General features: G+C 51.3%; 4 protein-coding genes across 4 annotated transcripts; 3 read left to right on the forward strand and 1 right to left on the reverse strand.

The window, feature by feature from the left end:
• Positions 1 to 1,463: 1,463 nt before the first annotated feature.
• Positions 1,464 to 2,175, forward strand: BCR38DRAFT_404545 (uncharacterized protein; the record flags this gene model as incomplete). The annotated part of the gene is made up of 2 exons (XM_040857851.1): positions 1,464 to 1,478; positions 1,648 to 2,175. 2 exons carry the CDS (start codon positions 1,464 to 1,466, stop codon positions 2,173 to 2,175), a joined length of 543 nt encoding a protein of 180 aa, XP_040721053.1.
• A 330-nt stretch (positions 2,176 to 2,505) lies between these two features.
• BCR38DRAFT_329879 (GIY-YIG catalytic domain-containing protein) lies at positions 2,506 to 3,516 on the reverse strand (the record flags this gene model as incomplete). The annotated part of the gene is made up of 2 exons (XM_040854912.1): positions 2,506 to 3,229; positions 3,281 to 3,516. The coding sequence occupies 2 exons, from the start codon at positions 3,514 to 3,516 to the stop codon at positions 2,506 to 2,508; spliced, it is 960 nt and encodes a 319-aa protein (XP_040721054.1).
• A 3,800-nt stretch (positions 3,517 to 7,316) lies between these two features.
• BCR38DRAFT_404547 (PLU-1-like protein-domain-containing protein) lies at positions 7,317 to 13,182 on the forward strand (the record flags this gene model as incomplete). The annotated part of the gene is made up of 6 exons (XM_040857852.1): positions 7,317 to 7,742; positions 7,836 to 7,884; positions 7,952 to 8,782; positions 8,931 to 9,089; positions 9,131 to 9,207; positions 9,274 to 13,182. The coding sequence occupies 6 exons, from the start codon at positions 7,317 to 7,319 to the stop codon at positions 13,180 to 13,182; spliced, it is 5,451 nt and encodes a 1,816-aa protein (XP_040721055.1).
• A 624-nt stretch (positions 13,183 to 13,806) lies between these two features.
• BCR38DRAFT_331429 (uncharacterized protein) lies at positions 13,807 to 14,527 on the forward strand (the record flags this gene model as incomplete). The annotated part of the gene is made up of 2 exons (XM_040855053.1): positions 13,807 to 14,245; positions 14,325 to 14,527. The coding sequence occupies 2 exons, from the start codon at positions 13,807 to 13,809 to the stop codon at positions 14,525 to 14,527; spliced, it is 642 nt and encodes a 213-aa protein (XP_040721056.1).
• Positions 14,528 to 15,100: the final 573 nt, after the last annotated feature.

The following is a 15,100-nucleotide window of genomic DNA, read 5'->3' on the forward strand; positions in this document are numbered from 1 at the left end:
CACCGCTCGCTGCCACGTTCCCATCCACCATCCATCGTTGATCCCCATTCCGCAAATAAATCGCAAAAGCCCCTTGGCGCTCCAACAGCCAGAACAGCGCAGTGTCGACCCCGATCCAATCGTCATTCCATCTCCAGACCAACGCACTCGTTAAAGATCCCCCGCTCAGACTTCCCCGCCATAGGACTATGAAAGCCAGCTCAAGAGGAAATAGGTGAGGATGGAGGCAAATAATAAAGGTAAGGGCTGTAGAGCGGGGCTGGCAAAACGGGTATTTGATGGTAGGTAACTGGAAGGGATGCAGGGTGAGGCTGGCGAAAGGGGTTGAAGGTGGAATGGCAATCGATGGAGGTGGAGGATGGGAGTTGATCGAGAGAGGGCAAATATGCAATGCTAGAGGCAAGGGAGGAAGGTTGCGAGGGGGTTCTCCGAAGTGATATGTTGTGTGATTGGAGATCAAGGAGGATTTTGGGCAATGACAGGAAGGATCTAACATGGGACGGCAACCTGGGTTATGTTTTTGGAGACTATTGGGACGTCTGGGAACGGAGAGGTGTCAGGAAGGAACTGGGCTACGATAGTGTGATCTGTACTGGGAGAAAAGGTTTGATGCTGTCGGTAGGTTGTAGGGAGGCTAATGATAGAGGTAATGTGCAGTGGAAAAGAGTATATATGGTAGTGGAGTATATGTGTAGTAGTTGAAGGTGTGTACTGGCTCGGCGGGAGGAAAAGATAGGGATAAAGGTACCGATTTAGACTCGTGAAGTGAGCGAGACGGGTTGTTCGATGAGGGAGGGAGGGTGAAGAGGACGAGGAACTTGATGATAGATGGTGTGATTGAGGGGCAGCGTGGTGGAATGGGGATCATAAGGAATATTTCCTGTCTTGAAAGGAGAGTTGCTTAGGATTGGTATTCTGAGTTAGGGGTTGTGTGCAATGAGGGGGGAAAGGTTCAATACCGTGGGCTTATATGATTGGTAATGGTGCTTGTGTGGGTAGTGTTGATGGGTAGGCAGTGGATGAACGTGTGGTCAGAAAGTTTATGGGGGTAAGAAGTGGCTTGGGTATGCTATGACCATGTTGGGGAAGGAGAGACGTGGTTCGTGGCAGTGGTTCTGTAGGGTGGATGAAGATGCGAGGGGATGTAGTCAGGAATCAAGGAGGGGTTGAGAGGTGGTGTGCTTGGGCTGGGAGGCGATGTGTTGGGGTAAATTGCCGTGATGGGGATGCAATAGAGTCTGTGAAGTGACTGAGGTTGGAGCTGTGAAGTGGCTTGGGCAGTTTGGGCAGGTGGGCGGTGTCTATGCTGCGGGATAAGGCGACAAATATAGTAGGGAAAGAGTTAGGAGCGGATTGATCACAAGGGATTCGTGCTGGAAATGGGCATGGGGCTGTGAAGTGACATAATGTATTGGAGATGAGGTTCGTGAGTCTGATGATGGGGTATAGTACGTGCGAGCGCAATGCCGGGAGGGATGGTAAAGGTAGAGAGAGTTTGTAGCTGGCAGATATCGTGTGATTGGTCAATGATGCAGTGTGTTTGGTTCAAGGGAGTGAGAAGAGATTGGGTGAGGTTGGGTCAATGACTGAATGGCTGAACTCAAACTGAGCGACACTCAACTACTTATATCTATCTACAGTCTACAGGACAATAGTGTCGTACCGGTCCCTCAGTATCACCAATGGTGGCCAGCTAGTTTCAAAGTCCAACTGTCGTGCATAGGGGAAATTATCGCAGGTGTCAGGGGGCAGAGGGATGCAGCCATTGCACCCCAAGAGGGCGAATCTGGTGATGAGCGATGCCAAGATGGCACGATCCGAGCAAGCTGGCGATCCACTGTGATCCGCTCCAGGGAAACCAAACGAGCAAAAGGGTCGACGGCCAGGCTGTTTGGCCAGGGCTCCGTCGCCACTTTGGGCCGACATCTTGTCTTCAAAGGGGTCTCTATCACATATGATAATAAGCGAGTCCAATCGAGGCCGTCACATGTGACCGGCGCTTCCCAACTAGGCCACACAGCGGAGACTGGCCTGTGCTCACGCAACGTCGATCAAACGTCGCATGCAACAAAGTTGGGCGATGAACAAACTCCGAACACCAAGAACGAGCGCGAAAGAGGATGGAAAACTCGGAATAGGCACCATATCGGTTTCCTCACCATTATGAATATCTGACAGACTGCCCTTCGACCCCTGCATAATCCAATGACAAGGGTCGATTCCAACTTCAGGCCCCTGAAAGCCTGAAGTGTCAAGTTTTCATATCCGCCAAGCCGGCAATGAAACCGAGCTCTCTATGTATCCGTTAGTGCCGACGAGGCCGATAGCAAGATGATGAATCGCTAGTAAAGGCAATTATGGTGCTCGAATATCGGCGCATAGTCGATATTGACGAGACATCTGGTATCATTCATGAACTCGTGGACTCGTGGTATTCATGCGACGGGAAACCAAGCATCTGCTGTAATCCCATCGCACCCCAGCCATAACGCCATAGTAGACGTCTCAAGTATCGTTAGAAATTGCAGCCTTTCGTTTCCGCGGCTTCTTAAGGAGTTTGCTGATCTCTTTCTGTCCTCGCAGCCGCAAGCTCATCTCCATCATCATCTCTCCCCACCTCACCTGACCCTCGCACTTTGGACATCGTCCTGACACAGGTATTATGCTGTCGTTTTTCTCCTTGCCCAACAGATGCTCGCTCCAACACGAGACATGTCCTACACCCTCGCAACCAGCATTAGAACATGCTGCATATAGCCCCTCTCCGGGATTCAGACCCTCACCACACACAACGCAATCACCTTCACGTTCAAAAGCAAAGGCGGACTGCGTTTTTTCCACGTAGTCCTTGATGGGCGCATAATCGAGTGAGAGGGCATATATTCCCCAGGGCTGAGATGTTGCATCTGTAATTTCTTTATCCCCTTCCGTAGACGCATTTGCTGCGAGACCAAAATCTGTCACAACGTTGATTGTGTCTCGAAGTGGTTCATTTGACGTCCCACACCACTTGATCCAAGCACGATGTACATCTGGCGCGAAAAAGTGCAGCTTTATTGGCAATCTAGCGAAGCTGGGGACACGGAGGAGAAGATGTAGGTTCGACAGGATCGAGGTTACACTGTGAGGCGGTCGCTTTGGATGGCCATTTCGCTTCTTCTGTGTCGCGACGTTGATCCTAGACGTCGACGGAATGTGCAGGGAAAGGTGCGAATTTGTTAAAGCCCATCTGCATATCTGTCAGCTGCGTTCTCAAGAATCCATTCTGTGCTATTTTTACTCAAACTTCAGAGCTGCGACCATGCCAGGAAAGCCAGACACCAATCCGACCATTTCCCATGGTCTCAAAGTGCTTCGTGATGTTCGTACCGCGCCGCCTTTGGATTCCCCGTTGTGCTGTTTCAGCCGTCGTGGGGGATGGGGCGTAGAGCCAACATATAGTGACGCACGGCGGACGGTCGACCGTAGGATATACACGGTGTAGAGTGGAGGTATTGGTTTGGGTAAGACAGACATTGTCGTCGACTCCGTTGCAGCTCCAGGGTGGCTTCAAGGATACCGAGTTGAACGTGGTTGCCAGCTTTCAAAGGAGGGCACAAGCCTCATCGTTGCGTGCACGGAGGGGTACTCAGTGCAAAAGCTGTGGTTAAGTAGGTTGGCGCATGTGAAAGAAGCGAGCTCAGTTGAATCTTGATGTGAACTTGTTTACGTTGATTCGGAGGCGAACGGCGGGGCAACCGAATGCACGGGCCATACATTGAATTTCAACCGCGCTTGCACAGACTTCAAGCATCACTAGAACTGACTTGTCGAGGAATTGTGCGAATCATGCATCATGGGCTATATGTGGGCCTCTGATTTTCAGCGCTATCTTCTTCCTCCCCTGATTCTTACTATTGCTATGCCCCATCGTGACCAACCTGCCGGTTTATCTTTCAACACTATGTAGGTCATCCTAAATCTCATGTCTTACGGCCTCTACGAAAGAAAGCCTTTAGTTTTCCTACGTTGCGAGAGAGCCTGAAATGCTTGTTTGCAGGCTTTATTACCAGACTCTTCTTAAGTGTTAATCCACAATCTGATTTCACGCCGTGCCAAATTGTCACACATCGGTCATAATGACATATAGCCAGGGTCCCCTTACGTTGTCTACATTATCAGCGGTACAAGAGGAACACAATATGCACAGGATATAGATGTGCTTATGCATTTGGCTAGGATTTAGAGACGTAAAGCATTAATATTCCCAAAGGGTTTTGCAACATTTCAACAGTCAACTATTATACACAATTGAACATGAGGTACGAAGACAAATCCAAGCCCCCTTTCTAGGACACATTTTCATGTGAGGTTTCTCCTAGCACTCTGGGGGACAATTAATTTATGTGCTTCATCAGTCAAGAATTAAAGGGTAGGGTATGTTACTACTCCTAGCAGGACTGGTTAAATAGTGGCTGCGACACACCCAAGGATGGATGGCCTGGCTTCCGAGCAAACCCATCGTCTGATGAGCCACGAAACCATGTTACTTGCAATGGGGCATTCAAACTACTCTCTTGCTCTAACCTCGATGGGGAGGTGTTGCCTATCACAAGCAAAATAAAGATAACACGGCATGCTGTGTGTAACCCTCAAAACAAAAATAATGATATTCTATCTCATTCAAAAATATAATCGATGTCTCGACAAAGTTTTCTTGGGGATAGGGAATCCTATTTGGGGAGTCACCATACAGTCCCTGCCTTTCTCCACATATTTAACGATCACACCAATACTTCTGGTACTTCTGGGAAGCGTGGAGTATTGACAGAAAGTCATATATCATCTACAGGCTATGAAGGCTTGGATAGATTGACGTGTTTACTCACTTAAGGCGACGTGCGAAGGGAATGAAATCAGACGGCGAGATACAATTACTGCTGGCTCACTTCTTGTGACTGCATATGGAAAGATGCTACACACGCCACACAGGCGATACAGCATATCATCAACGTCGAACCCTCGTAGACAGGTCGTCCAGGTCTCAACCGGCCACGTCCAAGTCTTGAATTGCAAAATTAGCGTGTATCTGGGGTACAAGCACGATAGGAAAACTGAAGCTGGTGACTTTATATCAGGGAATAACGTTAGCAGGCGGGGTAGTGAAACAGAAATTGGCTTCCGCCCGCTAGCAACAGTAGCTTCAGTAAAATGGACTATGGGCTAAGCAGATAAACCGGAGGCAAACTTCGTCTATAACAATAAATAAATCCCCATTCCATCAATTGGACGTCGTGCCTTTCGACTCCACATGAATAGAGAACGGCGTGAATCTAGATCCTCCTTTGCACTGTCCAATTTTGCTGTGGTAAGTTTCACGACATGGAAGGAACGACGTTGAATTCGGCACATGTGCGGGAAGCCTCAACGGATCAGCTCTTGCCCCGCAAAGGCCTCCGCTTGAGCCTTTTTTTTTACGGTGACGAGGTCCAAAGCTGCCGCTGACCAGGGGAGAAGAGGGGGCCGCGGCGCGTTTTCCCAACTTCATACCTCTCTCATTGGCTACTAGTGATCCACCTTGCTTGGACCCCTGCCAGCCCGACCCGCGATTATCAGATCAGCTTGACGACACCCAACTTAGTCTGGACACAGTTGTTTGTTCCGTTGGGAACTAAAACTCAAGACAAGTTCAAATTGGCACCCAAACAATTGAGGGACGTAGCTACAACAGATGGCTCCGTCATTCTTGATTTGGCTTACTCATTTACCGTCACTGCCTGGACAATGGGAGTCTGTTCGAAGGGTTGCACAAACGCACCTTGACATCTGACATCCCAAAACCGAATGGAAAGACCCGGCAGACGGGAGCATCGTCCCTGGCAATCAGGCAACTGCCCTGATTGCCGCTGATTTTTCTTCCCTCGATCGGTAATGTTGCTACTTGCGACCGTCTTCATCGCGGTCGCACCTCTGCTGCAATGAGCGATTCATGCACCAGCGAGTCTTGCGCAAATGACAGCATCGAGCCATTTGTCCTAATTTTGAGTTTTCGTGAGAGATCCAAATTATTGCCTACTCAAGGTAGGCCCCCGAAGAAAAGCTGTGGATGCAAGGTCCCTATCGTCAATGTCAATATCAGACACAGACTTTGTCCATTCCCCCCCTTGCCCATGAACTCGCATGTTAACCTCTAGGCGTCGTTGTCGTTCTCCTACTTCAACTCTGTGGACACCTATCCGGACGGCGCCTCCGATACCTCACCACTTCCATTAATTGAGAACAATTGACGTTTTCCGCCCTCTTTTCCACTTAGCATCTGCGACCCCATCCCAATTAATAGGCTAGCTAGCACGGGCGAATTTGCCTTTGGGCCCTGGGAGCCTGAGATCGGTTGGTAGATGACACATTTTTAGAATCTATGGGGGCACCGACATGCAGACCCACCATCCCTCGCATCATCTGGGCAAATTCCCGCTGTCGTTGATTCTCCTCCGTTCCGTTCTTTGACTGCCTCCCTCCACTTGCGCATCAACCCACCCCCCGTCACTCTGTCCATCTCGCATTTCGCACCTTCCATACACCTGATGCGAACTTTCCAGCCAGTGACATTAATTGGTACAACCGGTAATCCCATTGCTTTTTTTTTCCACCCAAGCTTGGCAAATTCTGGTTTATCAGGCTTGGATTCTAGTACGAGCCTATATTATCACCTGCAATTTCCAACACCTCTTCTAGAGAGCCCTAGTAGCTCCGTTTACGGGTACGTACCAAAGTACGAAATACTTGGTTACCACCGTAATTGGAAGCGCAACCAGCACCCCTTCTACGCAATTCCCATATAATCATTGCGCACCAATGCCCAGCCGTGAATAAGCAGAAACAAAAACGCTGAAGTCGATATTCGCATAGCACCAGTGGTGTCATGGTTCAGGTGTCGAATAATCCATTGTGTGGAGCATACTTCAGCTGGGGGACGGGACCCATCGTCAAGTCGTCTATCTAGCAGGTCTCCGCCAATCCTCGGCACCTTCCAACTTTACTCTTGCACACAACTCTCTCTCTCTCTCGAGGCGCCCTCGACCAACCAGTTGCACCTCCCCGTGCAACCATCGCAGCGGTTTTCGTGACATCTGCCGTTTGCCTCGAAGCATTTTCATGCTACGGGTCTTATGCTTGCGAGACCCTCGGACAATGCGCCAATCTGGCCAGTGAATGCACAAGCTCGACTCGCATGACACTGACTAGCACCATCATACTCCAACTTTGACAACTAGGACCCCTCGAATCACTCATTTCCCGCCGTCAATCTATCTCACAATTCGTAATTAATGCTCAACATGGCTTGGGGCGGGCCCCGGGATACCGGCACAGGCAGTGGAAACGTGAGCTCCAGAGCTTCACCGGCAATAAGTTCGTCCATGGGCAATCCAGCTCAGGCTACGAACGGAATGAAACCAAAGACATCACTCAACGGCAACGGATACCATCCCACAAACCCCCCAATACCTCTGAGCTCGATGCGCAGCGCCGGACTGGATTTGAGATCGGTTGAGAGACGGGGACAACCGACCGCGAGCCGGGAACCGTCGAAGCGAAACCGTCCGCATGGCCTTCAGGAAGCTCCGACGTATCGCCCCACGGAAGACGACTGGCGAGATCCCTTCGAATACATCAGGAAGATCACCCCAGAGGCCTCGAAGTACGGCATCTGCAAGATTATCCCGCCCGACTCGTGGAATCCTGACTTTGCAATCGATACAGAGGTGAGGATTGGTAACCTCCCGAGTACAATGAGGCGCTCGCGGAAATGGCAACAACCCATCTTGATTTTCCTGATTTTACTGACGTCGGTATAGAAGTTCCACTTTAGGACCCGAAAGCAAGAATTGAATTCAGTCGAAGGCAGTAAGTTGTCTCTGTGGTCTGTACTTTCCATGCTAGTTACGATTCTCTGACATGATCGCACAATTAGGCACACGCGCGAATCTAACCTACCTCGATGCCCTTGCAAAGTTCCACAAACAACAAGGGACAAACCTCAACCGACTACCATACGTCGACAAAAAGCCCCTTGATCTCTACCGGCTCAAGAAGGCGGTCGAAGCCCGTGGTGGGTTTGACAAGGTGTGCAAGATGAAGAAGTGGGCAGAGATTGGTCGCGATCTGGGATACAGTGGCAAAATCATGTCGTCCCTGTCGACGTCTCTCAAAAATTCCTATGATCGCTGGCTTAATCCCTACGAGAACTATCTCCGCCACGCCAAACCTGGTGTCTACCAACAGCTAGAGTACGAGTACGGCGGCCCCTTCACTCCCAGCCCAGCACCGAGTCCGATGAAGCGGTCTACCGTAAATACGCCATCCAGCCTGAGGGGAGATTCGCCCACACGGAACGCGACCGACGCATTGCAAGCTAGTATCAGCTTGAACGGTCTTAAACAGGAGGGTGACCGTGACACATCTATGACCGATGCTACAGCGCCAATTCCAACCCCAGCGCCAGCTCCTACTTCCGGTGGGTTCACAGCAATTAACACGGGAGGTTTCACTGCAGTCAATGCCGGCTTCACCAGTGTCAACCGGCCGACTCCGGTTGAAGCAAAGAGCTTTACTCCGCCGAAGCAGTTTGGAAGCCCGATTTTATCAGCCAAAAACACACCAGACTTGAGGCCTTCGGGGCTGGGCATCGCAAATTCGTTAAAGCGACAGCTGAGCAGCGACAGTCTCGACATTGCCAAGAAGGATAGTGCCGACAAAGACGACTCTGAAAATGGCAGTCGACGGAGTAAGCGACTGAAGAAAGGTAAGCACCAGTTGTTCAAACTACATTCTTCGGCATTTTTTGTTGCATAATTCTGTTTGATACATGTCACATCAACTTCCTTGACATTGGTTGGCTTGCCACACAACGTGTCGTTGGTCGTAAGCATCCAGATCTACGTGGAACACAGGAACCCCAGCGGCCCCAAATGTGGTGAGCTGTGCATCCAGTCGGTGGTCCACGGGGCTTGGCGCACCGAGTCATGCGGTCCGCCGTGCAGCACGCTTCCAGGGATGGCAAGGATCTACCTGCCGCGAAGTCACATCCTTGTTTCTTATTGGGCCCTGTTGTGTGGCTAATGCAATTGACTTGCAGAAACCGTACCGACAGTAGCTGGCTCGCATATGTCCTTGTTCCGACCCCTAGGTCCCCGAACGCCGCGGGACGAATCGTCGATTCCGGGAGAGGTGAGTTGCCACCAACTTTCTAAGCATACCAACCCTCTTGGTATTGTTCATTGACAATGTTTGCAGCGATGTGAGACTTGCGGCAAAGGTGAAGAGTCGGGTTTTCTGGCGGTTTGCGAATCCTGCGACAACGGCTATCATGGCACATGCTTGGATCCCCAACTGAAACAGAAACCGGAAACCGAATGGAATTGTCCACGATGCCTTGTTGGTGATGGCCAATTCGGCTTTGAGGAGGGAGGTCTCTATTCCTTGAAACAATTCCAGGAGAAGGCTGCCGACTTTAAGCAAGGCTACTTCGAGAACCGGATGCCGTTCGATCCTGTACTCAATTGCCCTAGACCAGTCACCGAAGACGATGTCGAGCGCGAATTCTGGAAGCTGGTTGCTAGTATCGAGGAGACGGTTGAGGTCGAGTATGGCGCTGACATTCACTGCACGACCCACGGCTCCGGTTTCCCCACGGCAGAGAGGAATCCCAGCAACCCCTACTCCACTGATTTCTGGAATTTAAACATTCTGCCGCTACACCCCGAGTCGCTTTTTAGGCACATCAAGACTGACATATCCGGTATGACTGTGCCCTGGGTGTATGTAGGCATGATATTTTCGACCTTCTGCTGGCACAATGAGGACCATTACGCGTACTCAGCCAACTACCAGCATTTCGGTGCCACCAAAACATGGTATGGGATTCCGGGCGAGGATGCTGAGAAGTTTGAAAACGCCATGCGTGAAGCGGTTCCGGAGCTGTTCGAGACGCAGCCAGATCTTCTCTTCCAACTTGTCACCCTGCTCACGCCAGAACAACTGAAGAAGTCTGGAGTGAGAGTCTACGCACTGGATCAGCGGGCGGGGCAGTTCGTCATCACTTTTCCACAAGCGTACCACGCCGGCTTCAATCACGGCTTCAACTTCAATGAGGCTGTCAACTTCGCACCGTGCGACTGGGAACCCCACGGCTTGGCTGGCGTGGAACGACTTCAGGAGTATCGCAAACAGCCTTGTTTCTCCCATGATGAACTTCTTTGGACAGCCGCCGAAGGAGCCACGACTGGACTTACTATTCAAACAGCAAAATGGCTCGCACCGGCTTTGGAGCGAATCCACAAGAAGGAAGTTTGCCGGCGTGAGCAGTTCATCAGCAAACACTTGGAGAACAACGACCACCCCTGCATTTTAACGGCCGACCCGCATGAGCCCTGCACTCTGACCTACCAACTCTTCGACGAAGACGTCCCGGAAGAAGAGTATCAATGTTCATACTGCAAGTCGTTTGCTTACCTCGCGAGATTCAAATGCAATCGTTCAGGGAAATTCTTATGTCTACAACACGCGGGATTTCACGCCTGCTGCGACCTCCCCGAGTCGGCCCGTTTCGCTGGTAAAGACCATATCCTCTTCTACCGAAAATCGAACGAAGATCTCGCCGAGACATACCGTAAGGTTGCGGACAAAGCACATCTGCCGGAAGCTTGGGAGGAAAAGTACGAGAAGATGCTAGATGAAGGAGCTACACCAACGCTGAAAGCGCTTCGTACTCTTCTCAGCGAGGGTGACCGCATTCCGTACGACCTCCCCTCTCTGCCAGCGCTCAAGGAATTCGTTGATCGCTGCAACGAATGGGTCGAAGAGGCGACTAACTATACGGTACGCAAGCAGCAGAACCGCCGAAAGAACGACAAAGCCTGGCAGAGCGGTATGCGAAAGTCCATCGGCAACTCCTACCAGGAGCAAAAGGAGCGCGAGATGCGCAAAGTCGATAACATCTACCGCTTAATCGAAGATGCCGAGCGCATCGGGTTCGACTGTCCCGAGATCACCCAGCTACGAGAACGTGCCGAGGCCATCAAAGGCTTTCAGAAGAGTGCACAGGAAGCGTTTGAGCGGTTGCTCATACAGAGCCAGGATAGTATCGAGGAGCTACTCGAGGAGGGACGCAGCTTCAATGTCGATATGCCCGAAATCGATAAGCTGGCTAGTATACTCGAGCAGATGCGGTGGAATGCCAAGGCCAAATCACTCCGAGGCGTCTTCATGACTCTCGATGAAGTGACGGAGCTCGTAACCGATGGACTACGACTGGAAATACCACCATACAATGACCACATGAAATGGTTTAACGATAAATTTCAGGCGGGCCGACAATGGGAGACTAAGGCCAAGGAACTCATCAAGGCGGAGATCGTCCATTATCCCCAACTTGAGGCTCTGTCCAACCAAGTCAAACAAAACTGTCTACCAGTCGGGGTTGACACCCTTTGGGCGGTCGATCAGATCCTCCTCAAGCAACGAGAAGCACACCGTCAGATCATTGACCTTACAGAGCGATGTCGGGAGTCAGACTACACCAAACGGCCGAAATATATCGAGGTGGCCGAGATCATGAAGAAACTGGAAGACTTCAATTCTAAGCCGACAGGAACATTAGACCTCGAGAAAGAGCAAAAACGCCACGAAGACTGGATGCGAAAAGGTAAGAAATTGTTTGGCAAAACCAACGCCCCACTCCACATCCTCAAGTCTCACATGGACTACGTGCTGGACCGCAATCACGACTGCTTCGACATTACTATCGATAAACCTCGACTACCGGCCGAGCCTGCTTCTAGAGCGCCAAGTGAAGAACGAGAGGATAAGGGCCCTCGTACTTGGACCGACCCAACGTTCAGGGAGGTGTTTTGCATCTGCCGCCGGGTAGAGGCCGGCATGATGATTGAATGCGAGTTGTGTCATGAGTGGTATCACGGCAAGTGTCTGAAGATCGCACGTGGCAAGGTGAAGGAGGACGACAAGTACACTTGTCCAATCTGCGACTGGCGTGTCAAGATACCCCGTGATGCTGCTCGACCAAAACTGGAAGATCTGATTGCGTGGCAGGAAGAGATCCCGAATCTGCCATTCCAGCCAGAGGAGGAGGACGTGCTGACGAGGATCATCGACAACGCGCAGGACTTCAGGAACCACATCCAGGCCTACTGCAACCCGATCATGGCCACCGCTTCTGAAGCTGAGACACAGCGCTTCTACCTGCGCAAGATTGAAGGCGCCGAGATCCTTCTCGCATTCGAGACCAATTTCTTCCGCCAAGAATTGCACAAGTGGAGCCCTGTCGCGCCAGAGCCCCCGCCAGTGCTAGATGTGTCTAAGAGCACCCGCAAACCTCGCCCAACCAAGCTGCAACGGATGCTCATGCAGTACGGCGTCGAAGATCCAGACGACTTGCCTGAAAATATCAAGGGCAAGGCCAATAGTCTCAAACGTAAGGCTTTGAATGCCGAGGCGACGGCGGCGGCGGCGGCTACCGGTTCATCGTCGGGCAGTGCCATGGTGCCGAATGCCACCAGTCCATCGACACACTCCTTTGGCTCCGGCGGCCATGTTTACTACGGCCTCGGTTCCCAGCCACCGACACCAGCTCTCACAAGCTCAGCACACACCCATCCGCCTCGTGGTTCGGACTCGTCCTCGTCTAGCAGACCAGGGTCTGCTCTGCGCGCTGATCCTATGGATCTTGATGGCAGTGGTGGTGCCGGCTTGCATCCCCAATTTTTCCTGAGCAATGGTAGCAACGGCCCTGGTCCCAGACTTATGGCGTCGGACCGCGAGCCCATGTCGCTGGAGGACCGACTCCTGAGTGGACAAGACGACGGACTGAATCTGCAGAGCGAGGCCGGCAAGGGTAAGGCCCTTGAGATTCTCGGGCGGACCGAGAATGGACGGCGCCGGGCCGAGGAGATCTTTGGCCGCGATGTCTGGGATGTTGATCGGCGATCCGCTATTGAAGTTGGTGGACCAAGTGGACTGGCTCATCATCCCGAAGACGAAGACAATAAGGATGTCGATCGCATGTTTTTGGACCTAACGAATGCTGACGACGAAGACGCCGAGGGCAAGAAAGACAAGGACAAGGCGCTCACTGCTGAAAGTTTCGAGGCAGAACGAGACTCCATGGTGATTCTCGACTCTCCCTAAATCACACAATGTGTTCTACCACAGAGGTGGTGTTTGAGTGTTTTGGTTGAGGCGTGTGGGGCGTTATATTTGAGTTTCTCTCCTGGGCTGCATGAGATTCCCTCTTGATTTTGTGAGCGATATCCATTATCCCACTCTCATATGATAGTATGTTGTTTATTTCATGGCGCGTACGAAACTAGAAAGGCGTTTTTGGGTGAGGAGGTTACGAAAATCATCGACATGTACGATTACGATGGCTTTATGCTGCCGTTTAGGGAGTAAGTGGAAGCAGGCATTACTATTATGCATCGCGTTAAATTTCACACTACGCCCGAGTACTAGAGGCAAATAAAGCATACTAATGGCTTGCAATTTGCGTTTCTGAATCCAGCATTAAAGCGGCCTCAGGCCGTTACTCCTTTTCGGATGTAGCTGTCGGATACCGCGCGCCTAGAACTTCGCGATTTCGGGATGCCGCTGTAAACAAGGCCGTTCTAGGCACAGCCAGCCGGTGGATCTCCCCCCCCCACCTTTCCCCTGCATGCCATTACTTTCAATTTGGGCAACTATCAACTGAAGAACAGCAAACTTCGGGATACATCTACCCCATCAATAGGTGCTTTTGCCACCCGAAAGTCAAGCATGGAGGCTACGCCGGCACTAACAGGGGGCCCAATGACGGACGAGGTCCTGAAAAGAATCTTCGCATCGGATCAGGACATGTACCCCGCGCCCCTGACTCTCGACCAACTGCGCAGCTGGGTGACCGGTTGTCCAGACTTGTCTCGCTGCTTCTGCCTGACCGAGAGGACAGAGAATGATGGACATCTCGCCGGCACAATCATGGTTCTTCCCATCGTGGGTAGATTCTGGCATGCTCTACTCCAGGGAAAATTAACCGAGGCCGACATCGACGCTACGACAATGTTCCCATCGGGCAATGGTGGTGAGGAAGAGGTGGGATTGCATGTGTTTCACGTTGAGCGCTTTGATGATAGTTTGTCAGGATTCACGCGAGTGGCATTGAGCGCGGTCAAGGAGACGGCTCGAAGTAAGGGCTGGACGATTGCGGGATGTTCAGGTAGGTGCATGGACACGCAAGGGCCGAGCTTTCCACCCAGACTCAAGATTGAGATAGCTGATGCTTGCGTTCGTAACAGCGCTCACAGCCACCCCTGGCGGGTGGCGAAGCTTTGAGAAGCTGGGATTTGTAAAGACAGGGTATGAGGAAATTTGGATCGTCAGGGATGAGATAGTTACGCTGGTCACCACCTTTCCAGGCGAGGACAATAACAAGGACGGCCAAGCGAAGAGTGGAGTTATCGGAAAGGCCCGTATGGTAGTGCGATTTTCAAAAGGCTAGTGTTATGGCTAGCTTAAGGCAGATAGATCATGGTGTCATTGTTGGCTCTTCCAATACCGAGCGGAGATCCTATTTTTTCAGATGTGCATGGTCAATACGACCGTTTATCATGCAATTTAGTACCTTGCTGTCGATTTCATGCACCAATACTTAACTCCAAGTCTCCCCATTGTCAGCATAATCTCGACAAGTCGTGAGCTCCGAAGATCTTGGTGTCATCAATACTGGGAAGGTGCAGGTAACTCTGAGTAAATATGTTTCTCCTGAGAGCTGACTCCTAGGACTAGGCCATGCCCCAGTTCGCCCGATTTATCAAGAAGCCGCCTTTGAGCCTTGTTTGGCTGTTTTTGCTCCAATATCACAACATTCTCCACCGTTTTCCATTTTTTCAACTCAGCCGACATCTATGCCAGCACTGCTGATGAGCCGGAATGCGGCACAGCTTTCCATATCCCTCCGCCTCCGTGTTGCAGCCGATTCCACTACTCCGCAAGCCGCTCGAGTTCAGTTAAATGGAAGAGTGCCGACGTGGCGCGGATCTCAAAGTCGAAGTCGACGCTACGTAAGACAAGA

The sequence above is a fragment of the Pseudomassariella vexata genome (genome assembly GCF_002105095.1).
Source record: "Pseudomassariella vexata strain CBS 129021 chromosome Unknown BCR38scaffold_1, whole genome shotgun sequence".
NCBI classification, from domain to species: domain Eukaryota; kingdom Fungi; phylum Ascomycota; class Sordariomycetes; order Amphisphaeriales; family Pseudomassariaceae; genus Pseudomassariella; species Pseudomassariella vexata.